This window comes from Harpia harpyja, chromosome 5 (assembly GCF_026419915.1).
Source record: "Harpia harpyja isolate bHarHar1 chromosome 5, bHarHar1 primary haplotype, whole genome shotgun sequence".
Taxonomy (NCBI): Eukaryota; Metazoa; Chordata; class Aves; order Accipitriformes; family Accipitridae; genus Harpia; species Harpia harpyja.
In genome coordinates this window covers 27,676,692-27,703,671 of record NC_068944.1, presented here as the reverse complement: position 1 = coordinate 27,703,671, position 26,980 = coordinate 27,676,692, and the positions used below count along the sequence as shown (strand labels likewise).

General features: G+C 41.9%; 1 protein-coding gene across 1 annotated transcript in view; it reads left to right on the top strand.

Moving 5' to 3' along the window:
- The first annotated feature begins 1,474 nt into the window (after positions 1 to 1,474).
- NPC1 (NPC intracellular cholesterol transporter 1) overlaps positions 1,475 to 26,980 on the top strand; it is a 29,398-nt gene continuing 3,892 nt past the window's right edge. Inside the window, exons 1-21 of the mRNA XM_052786854.1 lie at positions 1,475 to 1,640; positions 10,302 to 10,424; positions 11,687 to 11,793; positions 12,392 to 12,567; positions 13,475 to 13,642; positions 14,280 to 14,529; positions 16,038 to 16,114; positions 16,785 to 17,155; positions 17,523 to 17,749; positions 18,316 to 18,416; positions 19,387 to 19,489; positions 20,447 to 20,636; positions 21,017 to 21,199; positions 21,945 to 22,059; positions 22,879 to 23,006; positions 23,096 to 23,236; positions 23,815 to 23,904; positions 24,018 to 24,208; positions 25,005 to 25,120; positions 25,695 to 25,824; positions 26,228 to 26,428. Of these exons, the coding sequence (XP_052642814.1) occupies positions 1,557 to 1,640; positions 10,302 to 10,424; positions 11,687 to 11,793; positions 12,392 to 12,567; positions 13,475 to 13,642; positions 14,280 to 14,529; positions 16,038 to 16,114; positions 16,785 to 17,155; positions 17,523 to 17,749; positions 18,316 to 18,416; positions 19,387 to 19,489; positions 20,447 to 20,636; positions 21,017 to 21,199; positions 21,945 to 22,059; positions 22,879 to 23,006; positions 23,096 to 23,236; positions 23,815 to 23,904; positions 24,018 to 24,208; positions 25,005 to 25,120; positions 25,695 to 25,824; positions 26,228 to 26,428 (3,272 nt within the window). The 5' untranslated portion in view covers positions 1,475 to 1,556. The remainder of the gene's footprint in view (positions 1,641 to 10,301; positions 10,425 to 11,686; positions 11,794 to 12,391; positions 12,568 to 13,474; positions 13,643 to 14,279; positions 14,530 to 16,037; positions 16,115 to 16,784; positions 17,156 to 17,522; positions 17,750 to 18,315; positions 18,417 to 19,386; positions 19,490 to 20,446; positions 20,637 to 21,016; positions 21,200 to 21,944; positions 22,060 to 22,878; positions 23,007 to 23,095; positions 23,237 to 23,814; positions 23,905 to 24,017; positions 24,209 to 25,004; positions 25,121 to 25,694; positions 25,825 to 26,227; positions 26,429 to 26,980) is intronic.

Here is a 26,980-nt window from a genome sequence, read left to right as displayed (position 1 = left end):
CATCTGGAGTACTGTGTCCAGGTTTGGGGTCCCCAGAATAAAAAAAAGACACTGACATAGTGGAGCAAGTCCAGTTTACCACCACCACGACAGCTGGGGCTGCTGGAGCACATGAGCCGTGTTTGCTCAGCCCTAAGCACAAAGCTGGCTCTGGGGACATCTTGCTGCTATCCATGGCTACCAAATGGGAGGATGTGGAGAAGGGGGCACCACACCCTTCTCAGGCAGGCGTAATGACAGCACGAGAGGCAACAGACTTAAGCTGGAACATGGGAAAATCTCTTCAGATACAGGAAAAAAAACCATTTTACTGCAAGTGTGGCCAAAGAGTGGAACAGTTTGTCCAAAAAGGCTGTGAGATCTCCATCTCTGAAGCTATTCAAAACACAACCAGATAATTCCCCAAGCCACCTCATCTGACTGGATTCTGCTTTCAACAGAAAGTTGGACTACGTGACCCTCCAGAGGTCCCCGGCCAACACGATAGCCCGTGAAGCTATGACACCAAGACTGGTCTGCATTTTTGTCAGCAGATGGCAGTATCAGCTAAAGTACATATTTTATTCCCGCAGCGCAACGTGCGCTACCTGGCCGGGAAGGCAATAAAGTGGCGGGGAAATCAGGGAGAGATGCTACGCGGGAACGCGTGGCACCCTGCCCTCAGTGTGCCTCCTCCCAGCAGGCCCCCAGACCGATCCCAAACAAACAGATCCCAAACAGCGGCAGAGCGCAATCAGCACTCCCAAAACTGCTGATTGCAACACCGGTCAGGCCACCTGATGTCAGCCCGTCGGGAGCAGCAAACACAGCCCTGCCAGCCAAATTCACCAGCAGCGAAAGCCCCGGGAAAGCGTTTTTCTACCCGGCAGCCTGCCCTGCCTTGCTTGGCAGTTACATTCATCGCAGCTGCACACGGGATCGCGTGACCGACGCTTGGAAATCACGAGGTAGTAACTTTGAAGCGAAATTAAAATGCTTTTGTCAAAGCCTGGGTTTTTAAGGAGACTTTCATATTTATAAACTGCGTGGTTAACGCTTCCGCGCCCATACAAAGCCGCTGACCGGCTGCCCATGCAGCAGCCTAGGCGGGATTTTCCGTTCCGCAGAAGCACAGCAGCTTCGCTCTGACACCGGGCCGAGTCTCCCGCTGCCCGCCCGCAGGACAGGACAGGACAGGACAGGACAGGACAGGACAGGACAGGACAGGACAGCGCAGGGCAGCCCCGCCGCCGCCCCTGAGGCGCGGCCCGCCCGTGGCGTGAGGCGCGGCCCCGCCCCGCCAGCGGCGGGAGGCGGTGCCCAGGGGCGGGCCGGCGGCGGCGGTTGGCGGCGGCGCGCGGGCGCGGCCCCCCCGCGCCGCTCCTCGAAGGGGCCGACGGCACCGCCCGGCCTGAGGAGAGCGGCCCTTCCGGACCTGCGCGGGCGCGGCTGCGGCTGCCTGCCCGCCTTCCTCCCTCCCTCCCCGCCTCCTCCTCCCGCCTTCTCTTCGCCGCCTCTCCGTGCTGCGGCCGAGAGCCTTGCCGCCCCCCCCCCCCCGCGCTCCTGCCCGCGCCGCCATGGGGAGCCCGCAAGGCAGCCCCGGGCGGGGCGGCCTCGGCCTGCTCGTCCTCTTCTTTCTTCTGCTTCTGTCGCCCGTGGTGGTGAGTTCCTCCCGGGGAGGGTCCGGTGGGGGAGGCCGGGCCTCCTGGCACCGTCGGGAGGAGAGGCAGCGACGGGTGCCCGCCGTGGGGAGCGGCGTCCCCCCGGCTGCTGCTTCAGGGCTGGGGGGAGCCGCGGTGACTCCCCGCGCTGCCTGAAGCCGGGGGTCTCCCGGGCGGGGGAGCTGGCTGAGGGAGGCGGTTGTCCCGCCGGCCGCCAGCTGTGAGTTAGGCCGCTGGGCTCGGAGCGGCGCGGAGCTGAAGCGTGGTACCGGCGTGTCCCCTCCTTGTTCCCGGTGGGGCTCTCCCTCCCTTTTCCCTCACCCCTCGACTCGGTGCCGGGCGGGACGGAGGCGGGGGCCGGGGTGAGGCAGGAGTGCGGGACAGTCCGGTGACACGGCAGGCCCGCCTGGGAGCACCTGCGGCGCGAAGGCGGGCATGCTCGGGCTTAGCAAACTTCAGCTTGTGCCCGCTCCTGCAGCCCGGCTGTGGGGTACAGCGGCAGCTGCCCGGGATGCCGCGTTCCCGTGGTGTGTGCCCTGGTTATGCAATGCCCGATGCATGCGAGTAGCCGTGCGGTCGGTCACATGTTCGCGCAGAGGCTTGCATATGTCCTCAGCGTCTGGTTCGGTTTGCTCAGCGTGTTTCTTATGCTAGGTGACAGCTTCCTGGAAGTAATAGTCCGTGTGTAGCAAGACCTGCATTTTATTGATGTGCAAATATTAAGGCTCTGTGCTTTCTTAAAGTTAAGGACTAGAATAAGTTGGACTTCTTGATATTTTAGGAAAAATACTGTAAAACTGTCACTCCTCTCAGTTGTGTTTTGTTTATGCTGTAGTCCAGGATGGAAGTGAGATACTCCACATTCCTCGGGAGAAGCAAGGAGTGTCTTGTGAGCCTTGGTGGTTTTGGGGTTGGTTTTTTGTTGTGTTTTTTCCACCCCCCCCCCTCTAATCAACTTAGAAACATAATTTCTAGGTCAAGTTTTATGCTTAACCGTTTTTAAACTCACAAGTTTGTCACCTTGTGTGTGTATGTGCTGAGGTTCTCCTGTTCTTATATCCTCTTCAAACAACTTCTTAAAGAGCTTGAACAGAAAACTAGGAATTCATTCTTCTATTACCACTGGCAAAGCTGGTTGTTTACTAATGAGTCATGATCTCTAGGTGTGTAGATAATGGATTTCACACTTTACCAACACTCCTTTATGTAATGTTTTTGGAGGGAGATGCCACCTTGTAGCAATGAGGTGTGTCCTAGGCTGGTAAGGAAATGACAAGATGCTTTCCTTTAGGTGAGAGAAGGATATTGAGCTAGAGGAGCTTGAAACAAGTTCCCCTAAGATTTAAGGGATCCTTGTAGAGGATGTGGCTTTGTGGTCCATGAGAAGTAAACACTGCAAAATTACTTTATCCAAGCATGTTTCAGTTTTGTAATGTAAGAAGGTAAAACTTGAATTTTTTTGCCATTAACTCTTACTTACAGCCTAACAAGTCACCAAGTGGACCTTGATATCTTTCAAAGAGAAGCTGGTCCTTCAGTTAGACTGACCCTATATAGTGTTAGATGCTTGCAGAAGAGAAGCATTGTGAAGGTGAACCTGTTCTCTCCCTCAAGTGTACTGGTAGTGGGATGTTTTCATGCTTTCAGTTGTGGTGTGTATAAACCAAAGTGCCATATGTCATGCTACTTCTTTTTAAAGAAGTCAGTGGGCTAAAGTGGCATTTCAGTTTGCAATCCTTCCATTACGTATGCTTTCACAATGAAGTGTTCAGCCTGTATAGGATGTATCTTTCGCTCTGAACAGTGCATGGTACCAGACTTGTGCCAGCTAACCCATTATTAGTTGATAGTTAACTACCCTTTAATACCATCTAAGAACTACATTGAAAGTCTTGGATCCTTTAGCCCTGTTTCTGAATGTGGACTTACAGGAGGATGAAGTCTTGAAATGGTTCTTGTTCTCTTATGAAAATCCTAATGTAGTGGATGGCATCTTGTGTGCTTAATGGCAGCTGTTTTAGCTGATCCTTGTTATTTATACTAAGACACAAGCTGTCAAATTAGTGACTAAGCAAGATTGGACACAGGTTTCCTATCAGCAACTGGGATCCCAAGCTGTAGGATGTATTTGAGTTTCTGAATTCTATGGGAAGATGTTAATGGCAGGTGCTGCTCTGTCTCAAACTTGCCAAGTGGCCTGCAGTCCAGTGTTACCTGACCTTGGGCATGAAGTTCTAAAATGTCTATGTGGAGCAGCTTGCTTGGCAGGGCTGGCAATGTAGCTTCAGAACAAGACAGAAACCACTGAAGTTACAGCCTGGAAAATCAAGAGTGACTTGTTCATAGTCTTTCTGGATGGAAAGTGAGGAAGCCTTCTTAGAATGACTGGTAGATCTGAGTAGCAGTTTGCTAGGCAGTAGACAAAATCTAAGTGTTGCGCAGTATTATTACTATTCCCCTGCAGGGCATCAGAGGTATTTTGGTGCAGATGGCCTTAGTGGCAGATAGCTGCTAGTTAGGGGCCCTGTGCTTTCTGATCATGCATGCAATAAGTGTGTATTTTCCCAATAAATCATTGACGGCTAACACCAGCTTGCTCCCACAGATATTGAACTATTACCATTATTGCAACTTTCTCTTCCTACTTGACCTTGACTGTCCTGTGACAGGTGAAGTGTGCTTGGATAATTCCAGAATTGGGGCTTGCTTTGCCTGACTAGGGGTAGCTAATGATTTTTCTGTTTGAAAGGGAACAGTCCCCTACCTATGAGCAAAGGAACAAGAGGAGCTTGGCAGACAAAGCTTGACTCTGAATTGGCTGCCTCTGAACAAGTTTCTGAAAGAGACATAGTAAAAGTAAGAATGAAACCTGTAAAGTTGCCTTTAGTCTGTGGATCTCCCCTCACAGGGAGGGCTGTGAGGTAATGTGTAACTTCTGGGGCAGATCTGCAAATTTGACCTGGTCACCTGTTTCCATAAACCAGTCTTGCCACTTATTAAGGGTAATGTGGTATTGTGTTTCCCTAGAACTCAATTTCTCAACCTAGTGGGCAATATCAACTATTAAGTGTGGTGTGGATTAGATATTAAGAGAGTGGGGAGGGGAAGAGTATGTGATTTCCTGTAATCTTTCTTCTTGCCCTGCAAGATCCTAGATGTGCCATCCTAGATGAAGGAAGGGGAAACAGCTGTATCTGATGCTGGTGCCTTTTCCATACATTAGTAATCTTAATTTGGATAGCCAAACAATGTTCACTTGTCATCTGGTATTTGCAAGACTACAAGTAGTTGCTGTTTCTGTGTACAACATCATCATTGTTCTTTGTCTGCTTAACAGCTACATATTCATTGTTGGTGAAGGCTAATGTTGCTGGAAGCATTGAAGATATTGATTTGTTTCAACATGAAGTTGAAGAAACTTGGACTGAAGTAAAATGTGTTTATGATCTGTTGGAATGCTAGTTTTATTACAAACAAATGATAATGCCTGGGAACCAGAAAGCTGTAGTAGAACCTTTGTAGAACGTTAATAGTCATGAAATGCCCATACTTGCTCATGTGCAAGTTATTTCTTAGGGCTTCTGGAGCTCTGACCCGAGGTGAAATTTCTCTTCAAACAGAGTAAGTCTACCAGAAGTAGGAATACACTTTTCTGAACTCTGGGGATGTACTGAAAGCTAGTGTTAGTGTACTGCCAGATAGTTTCTAAGCTGTGCTGGGGGCAGGAGGGTATAGCCTTAATCTAGGGTTAGGTTGCTATTGCTTTGTAAAGTACTTGGGAAAGTCCCATTTTAAAATATGGAGCACTTAGTAATGTGACCTTTTTAAAAAAAAAAAAAAAAAGCCAAAACCCAATCCTGGGTTAGTCTTATGGAGTATCTTGCCTTGTTTAGAAGACAGTTGGATTCACAACAGCATTTATCTGTTAATTTTGGGGCTAGGAGGGCTTTCACTCAAGATGATTGTTCACCTGCATCTTCAGTGACTTGAAAGTCTGACTCTGCCAGCAGTAGCTTTCTTTAACTGTGACTTATTTACAACCATGCTTACTCATCCTGATCTCTTCCTACCACTATAGGAATGTTCCTCTGAAAGAATGGAAAGAGCAAAGTACTTGTCTCATTCTGTAACTTAATCTAGTTTTTACTAGAGCGTTTTTGGGGGAAGAACTTCCAGCTGTATCTTATCAGTGGTAATGGAGTAGTTACTTAGTTACTTGTAGTATCCCCAAATACTGTCTGAACCCTAGGAGACCAGCCCTCTCCCATATTTTGTGGCTGACTCAGTAATGAGCATGCTATTGACTTATTAATGTGTGAGAGCTATGTTGGTGACTTTAGGCTTCTGACTTCGAATGATTTGGTGTTTTTTAGCCTTAATTGACTTGGTTCAACCACTATAAATCAAAGATCACCAAAGTTTACCAGTTCAGGGAACAAATTCAGACTTTTATTAGTGAGATCTTGCTAGGTCATAGCATAAATATCTAATCTTAGATTGACTCTGAAATCATGTTCTTGGTGTTAATACTAAAATAGAGTATTCAAACTTGCAGTTCTAGGTCTAAGTGCTCTTCCAGTAGTTAAAAGTAACTGATCTGTTCAGCTTTTCTAAACAGGCTGAAAGTTTGAGTGATAAACATGTTGATTTTTCCATTGTAGGTTTTATCGATGTGGAACTTCAGTAATATGGTTCTAAATTCTTTTTTCAAATTACAAGTGTAAACTAACACTAGGCTGAAACATGTCATCTTGCTTTATGTTCTTGTGTGTTTAGCTGAATACTTTTTGGTGCATGACCAAGTGTTGCGTGCAAGTAAGTTGCTTTATGTTCTGTCCTGAAAAAGATGGCAAAGAGCCTTCTAGGTAAATTTATAGACATAATACAGCTTGTATTTTACCTTGTATCTGTGTAGTTATAACCAAGGAAATGTTACATTGAAATACAGATAACATTTTAAAAACAATAGAACTCTCAGTTGGCCTGATGTGATAGCTGAAATTTACTTTAAGTTTTTCTAGGTAAGAAATGCCCTGGTAAGTTTTTTGTAACTACCACACTTTCCACTCAATTCTTTCTGAAAAGAGTAGGTTGATAATTTTGGGGGCTTTCAATATTAAGAAGTGTTAGATAACAAGACTTAATGAAGCAAAGAAAGTGTTTTTTAGAAAGTGTTCATAGAAAGTATGATTACAAACTGTTCTAGACTAAACATGGAAGCCAGCCTGATACTGAAGAAATGCCTAATTCTGTTCTCGTGGGCAGTCGTAAGCAGCTCAAAATTATAGAATCATAGAATCATTTTGGTTGGAAAAGACCTTCAAGATCGAGTCCAACCATTAACCATGCCCCCTAAACCATGCCCTGGAGTACCCTGTCCACTTGCTTTTTGAATACCTCCAGGGATGGTGACTCAACCACTTCCCTGGGCAGCCCATTCCAATGTTTGACAACCCTCTCAGTAAAGAAATTTTTCCTAATATCTAACCTAAACCTCCCTTGCCTCAACTTGAGGCCATTTCCTCTTGTCCTATCTCCAGACACCTGACAGAAGAGACCAACACCCACCTCACTACAACCCCCTTTCAGGTAGTTGTAGAGAGCGATAAGGTCTCCCCTCAGCCACCTCTTTTCTAGACTGAACAACCCCAGCTCCCTCAGCCGCTCCTCATAAGACTTGTGCTCAAGGCCCCTCACCAACTTGGTTGCCCTTCTCTGGACATGCTCCAGCACCTCAATGTCTTTCCTGTAGTGAGGGGCCCAAAACTGAACACAGTACTCGAGGTGCGGCCTCACCAGTGCCGAGTACAGGGGAACAACCACCTCCCTGTTCCTGCTGGCCACACTGTTCCTGATACAGGCCAGGATGCCGTTGGCCTTCTTGGCCACCTGGGCACACTGCTGGCTCATATTCAGCCGGCTATCAACCAGCATGCCCAGGTCTTTCTCTGCTGGGCGGCTTTCCAGCCCCTCTTCCCCAAGCCTGTAGCACTGCATGGGGTTGCCGTGACCCAAGTGCAGGACCTTACTAAACTTCATACGATTGGCCTCAGCCCATCAATCCAGCCTGTCCAGATCTCTCTGTAGAGCCTCCCTACCCTCAAGCAGATCAACCCTGCCTCCCAACTTGGTGTCATCTGCAAACTTGCTGAGGGTGCACTCAATCCCCTCATCCAAATCATCAATAAAGATATTAAACAGAACAGGGCCCAACACCGAGCCCTGGGGAACACCACTTGTGACCTGCCGCCAACTGGATTTCACCCCATTCGCCACTACCCTCTGGGCTCGGCCATCCATCCAGTTTTTCACCCAGTGAATAGTGCACTTATCCAGGCCACGAGACGCCAGCTTCTCAAGGAGTATGCCATGAGAGACAGTGTCAAAGGCCTTGCTGAAGTCAAGGAAAATAACATCGACAGCCTTTCCCTCATCCACTAGGCGGGTCACCTGGTCATAGAAGGAGATCAGGTTGGTCAAGCAGGACCTGCCTTTCGTAAACCCATGCTGACTGGGCCTGATCCCCCTCTTATCCTGGAGTTGCCATGTGAGTGCTTTCAAAACAAACCGTTCCATAATCTTTCCTGGGACCGAGGTCAGGCTGACAGGCCTGTAGTTCCCCGGATCCTCCCTCCGACCCTTCTTATAAATGGGAGTCACATTGGCAAGCCTCCAGTCCTCTGGGACCTCCCCTGTTGACCAGGAACGCTGATAGATGAGTGGCTTGGCAAGGACCTCTGCCAGTTCCCTCAGTACTCTTGGATGGATCCCATCAGGTCCCATAGATTTGTGAGTGTCCAATTCTTTGCCCTTTTGCAAGAGTAGCAGTGAATCTCTGCTTCCTCTTGAAGAGATGATTAATTCACTTCTGACATTGGTACATACAAACACTAAACCATCTTCTTTCCACACTAGTAGATTGTTTGCTATTGAAATTGGAGTATACAGGTGTGAGGAAGCAGAGGTGAAGATAGGGTATTCTGAATTTGCAGCAAAGAAGTGTTGACTTAGATTAATTTGATGCATGGACAAATTTACAATGTAGTTTCTGTAAATAGTCTCCAAGTTATGGGAATTTAACTTTTGGCTTATGCTGGTGTTAAACATTCAGTGTTTACAAGTGAAGTCTTAAGGGGTGCTTTCTAACTTGTGTGTAAGAATACGGTGATCCTTAGCAGCTGGTTACAAGTTTAGCTAGAAGAAATGCTGGAGTAGACAAATGAAATAGTGATCTTGATGAGTGGTACTTAAACTCACTTCTGGATCTGGATTATAGTGAGTAACTTTGAATTGGTCCATGTTACCTAGGTTAAGTTAAGGGAAAACATTTCTAATGGGGTCAGATAAATTGGTGATGGTTATTGTCCTGATCAAAAAGTACATCAGTAATTGTTTTTTTTTTAAAGAACTGTCAGCGTTGTTCAGCACAACACATGTTGTAGAGGCGTAATTCTGGGTAGCTCCTGGGTATTATGAACACAGCGTTTCAGGGACCTCTCTGGTCAGTAAACAATATTCTTCATGGACAAGCACAAAGCGCAGCAGTCTGTCCTTGCAGCGTAAGCACATGGCGTTTCTACAAATGCTAGGTCAAGGTTGTTCAGGAGATACAAACAGGTTGGTTATCTCTCAAACTGTACCATGCAAACTTCTGATCAGAGCTGGCACAAGTGTAGTAAATGTTTGTGCAGTCTGCTTTCCACTTGCAGCCCAGGTGCATAGGGAAAACCTTGGAGCTGTCTTAAAGCTTTTTTTGCTGTAAATAACTTGTTATTGCATTAAATGTTTTAATTTTCAGAATAAGTATTTTGGTTTAGCATTTCAGATGTCTCGGTGTCAGCACAACCAAACGAAAATGAGGCTCATAAGGTGCCATTGTCCTTTTTCAATTCCCTTTATTTTATGCACATGATAAAGAACCCGTTTCTGAATTTTTTCAATAGTCCCTTAAGTTGAAACATCTTTAAAATGAGGCTTGAAGCTTTTTTCTTTTTACTTAGCACTGTAAGCCCATTTAAATGTTGCATGCTTAGGCTTGAAAGTGGTGATGGAGAGCATCCTTTGAGATTGTGACAATATATGGCTTTCTATGGTGAATGCAGAGCTGTGAAGTTCTGTTTCAGAATCCTTTATGCTGCTGCCTCCTCAGTCTGTCACTGTAAGTGACTGAGTTTGCAAGAAGGATTAAAAGTTGGCAGGAGGAACTGAAATACTGCGTATAATCAATATTCTTCTCTCCATGTACACTGACTCGTGTTCTGAAGTGACAGTTTAACCCACTAATCATATGCATTGTCTTGCATGAACAAATTTTCTACATCACCTTTTTCTATTTGGAGGTGCTATTCAAGTACTGATTTAGGTTTTTCTTGAGTAACTCTTATACTTGGTCTTAACTATAGACAGTGCACTTCCCATTTTGAGACTGGGCAAGGAAGGGTGGGGAGCTGAGCTGGACATCAGTGGTAATATGCACCGTGTCAAAAACACATGCTTTTGTTAATTCGTGTTTTATGTAGTACATGCTGGTGTTTAAATTAGCAGGAAGTTACCTAATCTGGATTGTAAATGACTTTTGGAATGGTAGCACCTAAACTCTACAAGAGCTGAGGAATTTGGCAACTATTCCTTGCAGTTAATCAGTTGTCTTGTGTTGATTAGGTACTTCCGCAATTGTGTGTCTGGTATGGGGAATGTGGAGTTGCTTCTGGAGACAAGAGATACAACTGTGCTTATGATGGACCACCAATAGCACTACCAGAGGATGGCTATGACTTAATGCAGGTGAGCTTCTTTTGGAGGTCTGCTGCTAAAAATAATTCTCCTACACTTTAGAGTTCTGTATTGGGTTCTGTTGGACCTACACTATGACCTTTAGCTTTCTCATCCTAACTTGATGAGAAAGTGAACAGATTATCTCTGATTTCTCAGGTAGAGCTCATAACCCCAACTGTGTGAAGGTAATATATGTCAGTTTCTGTTCAGAGACAGAAGTCTCCAAAACCTGTGATTACAGGCTTTCACAAACATAACCTTAATTAAAGGATTGGTTCACTTTCCTGCATGTTTTCCTCACTGATTTGAGCACTCTTCAGTCAGACTGGGGTTTTTTTAGGACTCTTCCAAACTATGACACATTCTGCAGTTACGCCATCCTGACCTCTAAAGGACAAGACTAAACTATGTTTTCCATCATCTGATCATTTCTGATTTCTTCCTTAAATAGGAAGGTAGTAACTGTACTCATTCACATGGAGCAAACTTGGACAAAGTTCAGTCTCCTTAGCTGTGCCTAGTGTGAGACCATATTTCCTTACCTGGGCTTTGGCTGTCAAAGTGAACAAAACCATGGTCAAAATACAATTTGTGTATTTGATGCACAGTATAGGATGATATTGCCAGACTTGTCTTCTGGCAGATGATAGTTAAAGCTTTAAAGTGTGAAATAGCTATTGAGTTAAACAGTGGTTTGGCTGGTGGTGGGAGTGACTTAAATATGTAGGTGAGCTAATTACCGTTTTGTACTGTTTCTGAAGGCTTAGTGTACAGTTCTTGTATGTTACTATCAGTTATACTTGTATTAAATGCATTTGTCTCTTCTATAAACTGAACATGAAATAGCTCTTCCAGGTAATCAATGATTTTGTGGTTAGTGGCTTGCCTTCTGAGACTTCAAAATCTGATACTATCCAGAAGGCATACTAGAGGATAAGCTGCAGGAATACCTTCAACTTGGATAAACATGTGTTGTCTCCTTACTCATAGACTCTCAGATACCGTTATCATTCTATATATAGACCCTAGTGACTAAAGATCATCTGAAGGAGCTTTAAAAAAAGGAAGTGATGCCTTGAATAAAAAGTTATTCTTTCCCTATTCTCTAAAGAATCTCGTTGGCTAGACTGGTTTTTTTTCTATGCCTCTCCCACAGCAACAGCTAGTCTTCTGAAATATGCTGAGGCAGAACCCATAACTATAATGAGTTCTGAAGTCTTAAACATGCTTTTCCTTCCTTTCCCCTGATCTCAATACTGTTTTTATTTAAGGAACTCTGTCCTGGTTTATTCTTTGGCAATGTTAGCACTTGCTGTGATGTTCGTCAGCTTCAGACTTTGAAAAACAACTTGCAGCTGCCTCTACAGTTTCTCTCCAGGTATGCTAATGAATGGCAAAGCAGCTAGAGCTTTGTAATGTAATAAGAAAGCACATTAAGACTCTTCTGCTCCAATAGACTTTAGAAAAGGTGGTAATTTCATTTAAAGGCTTATTGGAGCAAGCTCTTGGAGAGACTTCGTCATCCATATCGGGGGCTTTAATTTCATGAAACAACTACTTGCAGTCTGGATTGAGTTAGTTGGTAGAATAAACATTACCTGAGTTTGTCTCAAGCTATTGTATTTGTAACGAAAACTTCAGAAGAGGGTGACATAAGTACTGTTCGGTCTTCTTGTTCTAACAGAAGTCTTCGTGCTAGCAGCAGTTAAGTTTTCCTTCAAATTCTAGTCAAATTCTGCTTGTATCTGCTATTTGAGGTGGGCAGTTTTGCTAGTGAATGATGTTGATGCTACTGATGAGTATTAAACAATTTTAAGCACCAACTAGTGTTTTATTACTGATTAAACACTTACAGAATTTAAATATTTTGTTCTGTCACTCTGAGTAGAACGTTTACGCTTGCTGTGTAGGTCAAATCAGGTATGCCTTGCATCTTTACCTCTTAATCTGATTACTGCATTGACTTTCCTACCCAGATGTCCCTCGTGTTTTTACAACTTGATAAACCTCTTCTGTGAACTGACTTGCAGTCCAGATCAGTCTGACTTTTTGAATGTTACAAGCACCATACCTTATTATGATCCAATTTTAAAAGAGAACAGAAGTAGCATTACAGAGCTGCAGTACTTTATTGGAGAACGCTTTGCAAATGGTGAGTAAACAGTGTGTTAATTTACCTAGGCTTTTGTCAACGTAACAAGACCAATACTTTCTCAGGAAGAGTTGGGAGGGGGAAACATCTCTCTGTCTTCTGATGTTTGAGGCATCAAACAGGTACCAGTAGGTTCCCCTTGAAACTGCTGGAACACTAACTTCTGCCTGGGTAGGAGATGTTACACTGACACTATTAATAGTGTTTCTGAAGACTCAGCTGAGACTGGACTTTTATACATATGGTTAATAGCTGATAACCCTGATGACTAACTTCAGAAAAACAAAGTTGTTGCCAAATACTGAATGTGGAAAGCCTATGTGATATTGAAACTGTCTAGCAAGTATGATAGTAAAGTTTGTACACAGTGCACTACAATGGCTCTCTGAGGTACTTGCCCCTCTTGAAAGGGACTGTTCTAATCCTTTGTCGAATCCAAAGTTTTTTCTAAGAAGAAACAGATTTGGGTTGTATTTTGGTTTTATAGTGAACTTGAAGTATTAGCTCGGTCTTTATACACTTTGTGTGGTAACCTTTAATCAAGTTATGAGACGCTTGAAAGTCATATATGGCCTACAGGTCAAAAGTACCTTAAATATTTGTCAACTTCCTCTGAAAGGAGCTTTATATTAAGTACTGTTCCCTCTTAAACAGTGAAGTAGGTTCTAGTGTACTGCAAGTAGGCCACCTGAATCTGTATTAAGATAGCTGTAACAAAGCATTGTAACCTTGAATACTGTAAATACAACCAAAAGCATTATTTCACTATCTTAAGATGTTTCCTCTTGAAAGCTATAAGCATGTTCTTTGAACTTGGTGAGTCTGTAATTATTGGAAATACTTGGAATGCTCACATAAATTATAACATTGGTTTAATGACTCTTCTGTCTTCATACGCTCTTCCTAGCAATGTATAATGCCTGCAAAGATGTGGAGGCTCCATCAAGTAATGTTAAAGCACTGGGGCTGCTGTGTGGGAAGGATGTCAAGGACTGCAATGCAACCAACTGGATTGAGTACATGTTTAGTAAAGACAATGGACAAACTCCTTTCAGCATTATTCCTATCTTTTCAGGTAAGAAACTGAACAGTCCTTGCCTTTGAAGCTTCTGTCAAAGGCTGTGTGCTATAGCTAGTGTATTGATTTGTTAAACAGCTGCCTAGCAATGAATGTCTGCAGTCAGAGGCTTTCAAAGCAATGTAAGCTAAACCAATTATCTTTTTTGATTTCTGCTTGGAAGTCATACTTTGTGCTTGCTTTGTATGCAGCTTCTTGCTGTATAGATCTCAGACTCATTAAGGGATGGACTGAACTTAGGCAACTGGATAGCTTGTATTCCTTGGGAAACTAGGACAAGTACTCTGATCCTTTAGGATTTCTTTGTAAGGAAGTTGTTACACATTTCACAATCTGAACAGATGAAGGGGATGACAAATTGTTGCTGGGATGATAGAAGTATGTGCTTATTAGTTTTATAGACTGAAGTGTTCTAAAACATGACCAGTTATTTAGTTGACAACTGTAAATAGTCATTACCTGCTATGGAAAAGGCAGTGGCTTCTTCAGCTATAACACCAAGAAAAGCTACTCTATAAAGAGGCTACAGGCTTTCATATAAAGGGTTAACTCATTTAACTGGGAAGCTTGTGTTTTGAAGTTCTGAATTTTTACCTGGTAGTGAACTGGCTCTGCAACTTCTGATTTGTTGTAGATGCTCCTGTCCGTGGCATGAATCCTATGAACAATGCTACCAAAGGCTGTAATGAGTCTATGGATGATTCAACAGGACCATGCAGCTGTCAGGACTGTTCAATTGTTTGTGGTCCAAAACCTCAACCCCCTCCATTGCCTGCTCCTTGGCTTTTGTTTGGTTTGGATGCTGTGTATGTCATCATGTGGATCTCCTACATGGGATTTCTACTCATATTTTTTGCACTAGTTTTTGGAGTCTGGTGTTACAGGTAAAGCATTCAAAATGCTCAGCTCTGAAAGTCACTTGCCTTTTCCCTGAAAACTTCCTTTGCCCAGCACAGAATGCTTATGTCTCTACTTCCTCATCCAGCCAAAAGTCATGTTCTGTGGCAGATGCTTATACTTACAGGGAGTGTTCTAACACCTAAAACCATGTGGTAGAAAGTGAGTGCAGAAGTTGGTTTAGTTGATGCACAACTCATGGCATCCCTAGCTACAGGATCAAATACACAACTCTACAACTTTAATAAGCAAGAACTTGAGAGTATGAAAAAGGGGAAATGCATAAAAGTTTGACTTGAAGATAATGGGATTGTAGGAACTCAATTCAGAATCATTGGGAGAGAGCAAGATCTAGTATTGGCAGCCACATGCAATCATAACGTAGTTTTCCTGCAGGCTAATACTTGTAACAAAACAATCACTGCCCTATTGCAAATTAAGTCATGAATACTTAGTCTCCTGTTTTGAAAAAAAAAAAAACTAAACAAAAGCTGAGCTTCCAGTAATTATAGCATTTTGTAAAGTAAGGAGTAGCAAGGCAGCTTCTCTTTGCTATGTGATATTTGCTAGTAAAGTGCACAAGTAGCTGTAGCTATAAATGCTTTGGTGTGGGTGTGCTAGCAATCTGGAGCAGTAGAAACCTATTAATATTTCTTAATAGCATTTTCCAGAGGCTTCCACTATCTAATATCCTTAAGTATGGTGGCACTTTTCAGTACAGCTTTAATATTGTTCAGTTATGACCAGGAATCTGAAATTGCTGTGTAATAAGAATTAAATCTGTGTGGAAGAGGATAGTGGGTGCAACAAACTTATGACACGCTCAGCAATCTTATCTTACTGGGCAACATGCATAGTAAACTACGTGAAATGGTAGGGAAGCTTGAGATGTCTGGTTCATAGCCCAAAACATCCTGTCATAATTGGAGGTCTGATTAGATTACCATGAGGAGGCTGTTGAACTTATCTCCTGCTCTGGGTATCAGGAATGAGTATAAGCAATATAGGTCTGTCATAAGTGTTCTATGCTATAACTTGCCTGTCTTCAGGACAGGAAGAAAGTACCTTATTTTCCTTTTTCCTCACTTCTTTTCTTCAGGCTAAGTAGGTGTAACTTAAGCAGTTTGACTAATGAAGTAAAATATTTCTAATGTAGAAATCTCTTGCAAATGTTAGCACTCTAAGTTATGATCAATTTAAAGAGATTCTCTGTGCTGTTAATGCTACTGATCTTCTAAATATGAGTAAAGAATGTGTGCTTTATCCAAGCTGGAAAAGTTTAAGACAGCTGACGTGGCTGTAAGATGTTCCAAAGGATCATAAAGCTGGAGATTGCTGTTCTTGAGTGGATGGGTGTAGGGGAAACATGATGCCTATAGATTCTGGAGGAGTCAAATATCAAATTTATTACTAGCATTGGACTCCATTCTTACTGTACAAACCCCAAAAGATACCTTTTTGGGGGAGCAGGGTAACATAGCTTTTTGTCTTGCAGGAGGCGGCACTTTGTCTCAGAATACACACCAATTGACAGCAATATAGCCTTTTCTGTGAATTCCCATCGTGACAATGGTATGTCTTGCATAAGAGCAACAGATTTATTAGAAACTCAGCTTAAGTGCATCCCCTTCCTGTGGATGGGCTCTGGACTTTTAGCTTTGTTAGGCCATATAATCCATTCTTACAGGTCTTTATTTCACTCTTTTGGCGAGTATCTCTCTTTTAGAGTAGTACTTAACCTTATTTTGCTGGATGCTGATAGCCCTGGGTGCACTGTTTATGGATCTAGTGATGCTAATCAGAAGTTCTGGAGTGCTTTGTAGCTGGGGGCGGAGGGGGAAACATGATGCTAAAATCAATTTAATCATGTTCTGACCCATCCATGCATGTATCCGTTCAAAGCATGTCATGAAAGAACTGTATTTTAATTTGTGTAGCAGCTGAGATGTAGCTCATTTTAATGCTTATGTATCTTTTAGCTGCTTCCTATCTTTATTTGCTGTGCCTGCTGTTGTCGAAGACAACCTTACATTAGAAGGGGCAGTGTTAGGTACAAGCTGGTTTGTGCCACCTTGACCTCAGTCAAGGATTGGCCCCTGGGTCTGACTGTCAGTGTAGACATAGCTTCTGGTGCTTACTACAAACAGAGCTAGAATAAAATTTCATCTTTCCTAGTGGACTTCAAGAAAATGCTGCTTAACTGACTTCTCAAACATTTACTGTTTACTTCTTGCTCTTACAGGGAAAATTACCTGTGGTGAAAGGCTTGGTGAAAGGTTTGAGAATGGCCTAAGGATGACATTCACATCATGGGGGGCTTTCTGTGTCAGAAATCCACGTCCTGTTATCCTCTTCTCTGTGGTCTTCATTGCAATGTGTTGCTCAGGCTTCATATACGTTAAAGCAACTACAAACCCTGTAGATCTCTGGTCAGCCCCAAGCAGCCAAGCTCGCAAGGAGAAGGAGTACTTTGATACACACTTTGGGCCTTTCTTTCGTACTGAACAACTTATTATTCGAGCACCAAACAGCCATCCAGACACCTATTCGCCTTACCCATCAGGAGCAGATATACCTTTTGGGCCTCCACTTACTAAAGACATTCTCCATCAGGTAATTGGGACTTTCCAAGAGCAAAGATGTAAACATACCTAACAGGTATAACCATATGGAGTTGGCTTCCATCTGTAATGCCATGTGTCCAACAAGACAGTCACTAGATACTCCTATTAAACATTTTAGTCTTACTATAAAAGCTTTTTGCTGAAAACCTTTCTGTTAGAAGTAGACTTGCAAGCTAAGTTCCAGTAAGTATTCTTGGTGTGAACATGGACATAATAGGTTTAGTAACATGCTCTTATTGATGTGTGCCACTGTCCCTGGAAACTTACAGGATTATTGCATGCACTTAAGTCCTGTCTTGCAAGGGAAATGCTTTCTTGTGCTGCTCTTAAACTATGGTTTGGTTTGTTTTTTCAAGGTACTGGATTTGCAGGATGCTATTGTCAACATAACTGCTTCTTTTGACAATGAGACTGTAATGCTGAAAGACATCTGCCTGGCTCCTCTTGCTCCCTACAACAACAACTGCACTATACTGAGTGTACTCAACTACTTTCAGAACAGTCATTCCGTTCTAGATCATGCTATTGGGGATGAGTTCTTTGTCTATGCTGACTACCACACTCACTTCTTATACTGTGTTCGGTAAGCAGTTTGAAAAAATGTGTAATCGTACTGTAGGCCAGCTAGGTCTTTGTCCTGCTGGCAAACGAAACTAGCTAGTTCTCACTCCCCGCTTGACCCTTTTCCTACTCCTTTTAAAAAACCTCACAATACTATGTGGAACTGCAGATTAGTATAGATTGCTTGTGTTTCTGTGTCTTAGTACTTCAGCAGGAGTTACGTTTTGATCAGGTTTCCAGTTAAGCTTGGTTTGGGGCAGACACTGGCTCTGGTATAGCTTAAACATGTTTCAGACACTTCTGAGAAGTAGAGTTCTGTAACAGAAGACAGTTTCTAAGCTTTCACTTCAGTTTATAGTTCAGTTGGGTAGAAGCTACTCCTTGTCTTAGAAGCTATAAGGAAGACACCTTTAAAACTGTAAAGTCAAAGCAAACATAGCACAAGGACAATGTATCACTAGCAGTCTTATCTTCTTTCTCTCTTGGTAATCAGTTATAATGCAACAGCTTTTTACTTTTGTCCTGTGGTGCTGTGCCTCAGTAGTCAAGCAGAAGCTAACAGTTATTTATTGCTGGTGGTCTCTTTAGGGCTCCTGCATCACTGAATGACACAAGCTTGCTTCACGATCCCTGCTTAGGAACATTTGGTGGACCTGTATTTCCATGGCTGGTGTTGGGAGGATATGATGGTAGGTGTCAAAACAGTACTGTTGTTTTAAGTCTTCAGAGTACATACTTGTGTGCTGTCTTTTGCACTAAAGGTGCATTCTCATTAACACAGATATTTAAATGCACTCCAGAGAAACTGGAGTTTTGTTAAACTTTCTATAAGTAAGGATATTCTAAATAACTTTTCAGTAGATCAGTTCTGAGATTGGAGGCAGACTACTCTGGAAGTGCAAAATGCAAGCAATCTATTACTGGAACATACTAGCTGTGTTGACAAGTATCCAAATAATCAGTCTGCTTTGGGCCTGCTAAAGGATCTCTAGTTTCTGGAGACTAGATAAAGATATGAAGTATCTCAAGTTGATGTGCTGGCATGTGCATGTATTTTGCTTTTGAGTTAGAATACTAAGTTTTGTCACTGATCTGACAAAGCAGTTAAGAAGAGATTAAGGTGTTCACAAAGGAGATCCTTCCATAATTATTCTGAAGCCAGAATTTTGTTCAAGCAATTTATCCAATTAAATATAACTTGATAGATACATCAAACACAGATGTACTAAAACAGGCCTTGAAGGCAGGCACTTCTTGATTAAACTGTAGGGTTTTTGTACTTGCTTTGAGAAAAATCTAAGAATGCAAGAGGCACAGTATTTAGGAAACCACATCCTGTTTCTCATTAGATGGAAAGTCATAAGCACTGGTTATATAGTAGCCCCTTGTCTAACCATGCAACAACTTAATATCAGAGTGCCATGAACATGGTAAATAGTGAATAATTACTTTTGAGTACAATCTGGAGTGCTTATCAGCTTCTATTCTTATTTCAGTAGTGTGTTTGAGAACTCAGTGTTGTTAAACAGATTGCATTTAATGGAGTTGTAGGGATGGGATTGCTTTGGAAAATACTCATTTTAAACTTAATTGTACCTGCCTATACTGGAATGTAAGCTCCATTTCATAATGCCTGACAATTTTTTTCCTACTCCATAGACGACAACTATAATAATGCTACAGCTCTTGTTATTACTTTTCCTGTCAACAACTACTACAATGAGTCAAGAAAGCTAATGAAAGCCTTGGCGTGGGAAAAAGAGTAAGTAGGCTTCCTCTATTCTGAAATGCATATGTTACTTTAAAGCAGCTTTAAATGTAGATACATGAAAAACACCTGTACTGTACTGGCAATTTTTCAGTATAACTACAGGGATGTTTTGAGAGGCAGCAAAACAGGTTAAGGACAGACTATACTGGTCATAAGACTTTCACTTTATCTGGTGTACTTCATTTGCTTTGAGATAGATTCTAGTCTTGTCAGTGACTGTCTAGTAGTACTTGCTGATAAGTAACTCTAGAAAGGATTTGATATATTTTACTTTGGCTAGAATTACACAGGTAGACTTTTCAATCTGCTGGACTGTTAACAACCAGTGGAAACATCCATCATTATCCTATATTTCTTGAAGCTTAATTTTTAAAAACATCTTCCAGATAAGGATCTAAAGCTTTCACACCCTTCACCATCTTGAAGAGCTGATGTTGGCTCACACAGGCCACCTGCTTTGGCTAACAGTTCAGATAAAAATACTGTACTAGAAAGTCTGAGACTAAGTACATGTATAACTAGTGTCTACCTGTGTCACGAGCACCTCTCTTCAGTTAGGGGAACTGAAATAAGGGCTAATAAATTTTTCAAGTATTGTAAGCAAGGTGCAGTCATATTTCATGTGTGTACTTCTAGGTCTAGCTTTGAGGAAAATTGTACTTACACTTTGAAATAGCTTACGCTTATGCAAGATATCTGGTTGTCCTCAAACTCTGGAGAGAACATGGAAAGTATTTCAGCATAGTCTATTTCTAGTGCTTGGAGCAGAGTTCTAGGGGTGTGTAGCCAGCATCCCTTTTTTAAAAATGAGGGTGTCTCAAAGTACTGTCTGGCCACAGTGCACTCTTGTACCACACAGATGATTTAAATTTGCCTTCAACAGACTTGCAAGTATTTCTAATACAAAATGTTTTATTCCTTAAAGTGTGACTGACTTTTTTTTTTTAGGTTTATTAACTTTTTGAAGAACTATGATAATCCAAACTTAACTATATCATTTTCTGCTGAACGGAGTATTGAAGATGAAATCAATCGCGAAAGCAACAGTGATATTGGCACTGTGTTGATAAGCTATATTGTAATGTTTGTGTACATCTCCATAGCTTTGGGACATATCCAGAGCTGTAGAAGACTGCTGGTATGTGTATAGTTGTCATTGCTATAAACACTGAAGCTACAGCTTGCTGACTAGTTTTTCTTAGCTTTAAGTGACTTAAATATTTTTGCAGAATGCTCATACTCAATCTTGTCCTAAAGCATTGAGTCCTCCTTGGGTAGGAGCTATGGGGAGCATTGTCCTTGTCACACTTGACAATTCATGTGTGCTTCATAGCCTCAACTAAGTCTGTTTTCACTTGAAATGCGCAGTTTAAGTTTATATATGTGGATCTTTAAAAGAAGCAGAAAAGTAAGCTTTCTACTAACTACGCTAAATGTCAGAATATGTTTTTTACCTTTGCTATAATCTGTCCTGTGTGATGATGCTGGTTTTGTTGACAGTCATTACAAATTTTTTAGGTGGATTCAAAGATCTCCCTGGGCATTGCAGGCATCCTGATCGTACTAAGCTCAGTGGCATGTTCTATCGGCATTTTCAGCTACTTTGGAATCCCACTGACACTGATTGTGATAGAAGTAATTCCCTTCTTGGTGCTGGCTATTGGGGTGGACAACATTTTCATTATAGTCCAGACGCTTCAGGTATGTATTCTTTCATATGGACTCTTCTAAATGTAGGCTGTTAACTTGGAGCAGAAAGGTCTTCTGCATTCCAGTGCTCAGCCCAGTCTGAGCAGCTCTGGACTCTCACAGGATATATAGTGATCTTGGAGAGCCAAGATTTTTATGTACATTCCTCCCTGCATTGCCTGTCTGTGTCCCACCCCACCCCCCCAAAAAAAAAGTAAAATTAATACACCTTTTTTCTTACTGCTAGTTGTTATCAGGCTCATTTAACATAGTTTCTGGTCCACATACTAATGATGTACAAATGAATAATATTTTTAACATCCTTCTCTGGTAGTTGTAGAACTTGACTACTATTTTGATCACTTGTACTTTTAGTGTATTGTGAGCAGTAATCATGGACTAAACTACATGCTTCAGACCAGGGACTTCTGACACTAAGTCTTAGTGGGTAATCAGCTTTCTAATTTGACAGGCTCAATAACCCACTGAAACTGGCACTGCCTCTGGTAAGTGTGTGGTTTTGGCTGAAGTACTGAACTTAGTACTGTATCTTAAGTTTGAAGCAAGGCAACAGGGGACGTTCATGCTCCTTTTGTATTAGGGAATCTCTGCTTTCTTTATCTAACTCACGTTAATGCAGTGAAAAAGATAAAAGATAGTTTTGGATGTTTGAAAGTTTGGGCGTTTTTTAAGCCATATGACAGCACTTTCTAAATTGCATGATTCCTAATTATAATAAATTATTGCCTTAAACCAGAGAGATGAGCGCCTTCAGGGTGAAACTCTGGATAAACAGATTGGCAGAGTCTTGGGAGATGTGGCACCCAGTATGTTTCTCTCGTCTTTTTCGGAGACTGTGGCATTCTTTCTTGGTAAGACTTCTTTAATATTTGAAGATAAGGGCCTTATACCTCCATACTGCAAGAATAAATGCAAAACTAGAATATAGAAACAAAGCAAGAATTTGTAGAGGAATTTTATCTTAGTTGTTCATTGCTGTAATCAAGTTTATTTGTCCTCTGCTGAGTATAGGTATTGTAGTACTTTAAGAGACTGGCACAGTTAAAAAGATGTAGTTCTGAATTTGTCAAGCTCTTAGGCTTGAATTGGCTGGAGGTTTTACTGATTTGTAGTGACAGTCAAGTCTAAATTTGACCTTAGTAATATATCAAATATCAGGGCGTACTAGCTCCTACATTGTATTTGGTCGTCTTGCCCCTGCTTGGAAAAATGCCCCTATGACAGATTATGTTTGAGGCTCACTCTTGCAGTATGTGTTAGAGGCATATCTTATGTTGTTACCCTTCAAGTATAAATTGGCCTTCTTTCATAATAAACTTACTTGGAGTGTAATTTGGCATTGATTCAACTTGCATTGAGCGGCTTAATATTGAAGCAAGATTTTGCTTGGCAGCATTCCTTAACTACCCTCTCATGCAGCCTGCACAGGACTAATAACTTTGGAATTGAGAAATGTCTTAAAGCTAGTCACTTCTTTGCACAGCCTTAATGCTGTCAAACAGGTCAAAGGCAGCAGTTGTAGGCAGGTTCATATCAGCTGTTTTCTTTACTTTGAAGAGAAAGGCTCTTTGTCCTGCTAACACTTAAATTGGCTATCTGTCTAGAAAATGCTCGTGCGTTTCTGAGAGAAGGGAGCTTGCTTGTTTAACAAACTGGGTCACTTCCTTCAGGGACACTGTCTACGATGCCAGCGGTTCGCACATTCTCCCTTTTTGCTGGAATGGCTGTGCTCATAGACTTTATTCTTCAAGTCACTTGCTTTGTAAGTCTCCTGGGCTTGGATATTAAGCGTCAAGAGGTGAGTATTAAATGCACTTGTAACTGCAGTGTGATACAGATGGCATCTTTTGCAGAACTGTACTAAATCTGGCATTAATCAATTTTCAGAGGAATAGACTGGATATTCTGTGTTGCATCAAAAGCAATGAAGAAATGAGTGGAGTCCAACGTTCTGAGAGCATCTTATTTCTGTTCTTCAGAAATCTGTATTCTCCATATCTGCTTAAGGATTGGATGAGACCAATAGTAGTATGTATACTTTGTGTGCAGTAAGCAGTCATCTAAACTTGAGCAAAAGCATAGTGAGCCTGAAGGTCTTGTACTGAAGAAAAATCTTCAACACAATGGAACAAATGAAGCTTCTAGGATTTTTGCTTTCAGCATTAGTATTGGAATAAGCTTTTCTAACTGCAAGAGTATTTCTAGTAAATAAGAGGTTTGACCTTGGATTGTCTAAGGCCCAGATTTAAGAGTTGCATTACTGACAGTTGAATCGCTTTAGGCATATGTAAAAGATCAGCACATGTTGGCTCCTACACTGCATTAATCTAGAGTGGTGTTGCTGAATCTGTGATTCACTTTGAGGTTACTGTGCTTATTTACAGAAGGTGTTTGGCATATCTTTCACTGCTGCCTTCTAAGTATAAATTTTCCCTTACGGCTGCTAAGGGAACTCTGAGTAGCTAGGTTTTACTGCCACTGTTGTACTAAGCCTGGGTAGCATACTTAAGCTAGGGCCTCTTTATATGGTTCCCATTAACTTAGTAAGTTACTTCTATTGCTTGTTTCTGTACTGTTCTCACTTCCCTGAATTTGCTTTTTTGCAGATAGCAGTGTTCGTGGGTGTTCTGTCATTCAGTACAGCAGTTATACACAATGTAGAGATTGGACTGGATCAGTCTCTCTCAATGCCAGATGTAAGTCGTAAGACCATGTTGCTCTTCAGTAATTTGTGGCTGAATTGAAACCTTGATATCTTGCTGTGCTACCTCAACATTATGTAATAGTAAGTCAAAACTTTCCCTTTAAGGACTCCTATGTAATGGATTACTTCAGCCAGCTCGGCAAGTACCTGCATGCAGGTCCTCCTGTCTACTTTGTTTTAGAAGAAGGGCACAACTACACATCTTTGGAAGGGCAGAACATGGTGTGTGGTGGAGTGGGATGTAATAATGATTCACTTGTCCAGCAAGTCTTCAATGCTGCGGAAATTGGTAGCTAGTAAGTCTTTCATGCTTTTCTCTGCATAGTCACATGGAAGAGATGTAGCTGACCAGTGTGTCCTTTTAATTTACTTCAGGCTCAGCTGTTGATTGTACAACTGACACTCTATTGTACTTGCTTTATACTGTGGTTTTGGTGGGCGGGGTGGGGACAAGCTGTGGCAATCTCCTAGAATGAGGATTAAAAACTGTCTGGACTGGACTGGTGGGATATATTGATGTACTTGGGTTTGGAAAAGGGGCTTGATGCTTCAAGAAATCTGGGAATGGTAGGAAGAAAAACTCATGAAAACCTCTGTGTGGTTAAGTTCTCCTGGAAAATGACTTGCATGCTCAGCTTCTAAACTTGGTGAATAAAACTAGTCTAGCCTAGCAAGGTGAAGCAGGAATTGTATCTGGAGTTCAGTAGCTAACAACTGAAGAAAGTGTCTTCCTGATTCCTTCCACTGTAGTTCAGTGGTTTTGCTTCAGCCTAACTGATGGAGGAGCCTTGCTTGAAAACTGAGGCAACAATATCTGGAATAGGATGGGCATAGAGTGGACAGGGAAACAAAGCTGAGCTTGGCAGTGGAACTTGAATGCAAGGAGGAAGCTCCTGCTGTTTGCTAGCTGCAGTGTTACAAGCAAGACTGGCTCTTGGATTGGGGTACTGGAGCAGGGGACTACAGAGAGCTAAGTAGCTTGGACTGGAATGAGTTGACATGGTGTAGGCCAGCACTGGAGAGATCAAGGGATGTGTTCTGGAATGAAACATAAAAATTACTGATGATGGATATGTTACATTATTTTATTAGCACAAGGATAGGCTATGCCCCATCATCCTGGATTGATGACTACTTTGACTGGGTGAAGCCACAGTCATCCTGTTGCAGAGTCTACAATACCACTGGACAGTTTTGCAATGCTTCAGGTATTAGCATCCATCTTGTTGTTAGGGGATTAGCTTGGTTTATAAGTTTCACAGCCAAAACATTTTATTGTGGTATGAGTCAGGTGAATAGCTTTTCCTACTGTGAGCAGGCACCTCCTGAGTTGCCCTCTAATTTGTTTAAACTGCTGTTTGAGTGAATTTAAATGTTCTGCTGGAATGCTGCAGGTTGAAGACAGCCTATCTAGACAACCAATGTAATGACTATTCAAAAAATAACTTGTTTTAACAATTTTGATCCTTCTGCTGGTTTCATTAGAGCACACAAACTTAATGCTCTGTCTTTGTTCGGATCCTTCAGTTTGGTATAATTTTTATTGGGTCTAATGTAGATAGTGCACAAGTAACTGAGTTCTCTAGTAGCCCTTGCCTTAGTAGTAATAAAAAATAAAGGACTACAAATTTTATACAGAATTTCAGGGCTGATCAGCAATTTCATCAGTGAAAATGCCTTTTTATGGAGTTGTATCCTGTAGTATTGCAAGTCAGAAGCTACTAGTGTTATGACAAAGAATACTTGATCCTGTAGCTGACCTTTTGTCCTGTATTTCTTCAGTCACCGATCCATCCTGCACTCGTTGTCGACCACTGACTCAAGAAGGCAAGCAGAGACCACAGGGCAAAGACTTCATGACATTTTTGCCAATGTTCCTATCGGACAACCCTAATCCTAAATGTGGCAAAGGGTAAGAGCTATATTCTATATATATATTGCTTAGACCAGTATGTCAAAGATACTTGCTCTGGAAGTGTGACTTTTTTACGTCTGCAAGGTTGGATATCTAATGTCCTTCTAAAAGTCATACAAACATTGACATTTCACCTGTTCTGTAGTATTTTCTGGAACAAAAGTGGGAAAACAAATGCATAATCAACTGAATGGAACAGCAGGTTTCCCCTGTACAAAGAGAAACAACTTCTGTAGTCAGTCTGTTCTAGTACATCCTGTGCAATCTTGAAATGTATTGTGCTCTGAAGCTTTTATCAGTTTTGGAAACTCTTAGAAACAAAATTAGAAGTTATAAAAGCTAGTAAATTTGAATGGTTATCACTGACATTGATATATAAAATGTTACTATGTTTATATAGAGGACATGCTGCATATAACTCTGCTGTCAACTTTATACACAACAAATCTGATGTTGGAGCTACTTATTTTATGACATACCATACTGTACTGAAAACATCATCTGATTTTATTGATGCTATGAAGAAAGCTCGGGTTATAGCAGATAACATTACTGAAACCATGGGCATCAAAGAGAAGAGCTACCGGGTGTTTCCTTACAGGTATGCTTAGATCTTTCTTACCTTAGTGACAAATACACAACTTGAGGAACTGAGAAAAGGTACTGGCTAATAACATCTTAGACTTGAGTCTTGAGGTTTTGTCTAACAGGAGGTAATATAGAGATTCTGGAATGTCTAGTAAAGCCTCAAAAATACAATTTAGATCACAGCACTAACTTTTTACTGTGGTTGATTACTAACTTAAATCAAGAAACCTGTCCTCCGCTACAAAGGTTGAAGCTCTGGCTTCAGCTCTGGCACTTTCTAGCTTTCATAGCAGGGTTTAATAGTTCTAACTTAAGCAGATATGTTGACCTGGGTCATTGCAAGCTGTAACATGAATGTATTGCCTTCAAACTTAAGTTATTCAAACTTAAAGCAAAGGCAGCAGTGATGTCAAGTACTGCTTGTTTAATGCTTGCAAGATTAACATACTAAAGAGTACCACAGTGAAATTGAGTTGGAATTGGTATCTGTACAGCTGAAATACTAATCTCTTTGCTTCAAAGAAGCAAAGCAGAATGCCTCCTATCCATCCTTATGGTCTCACCG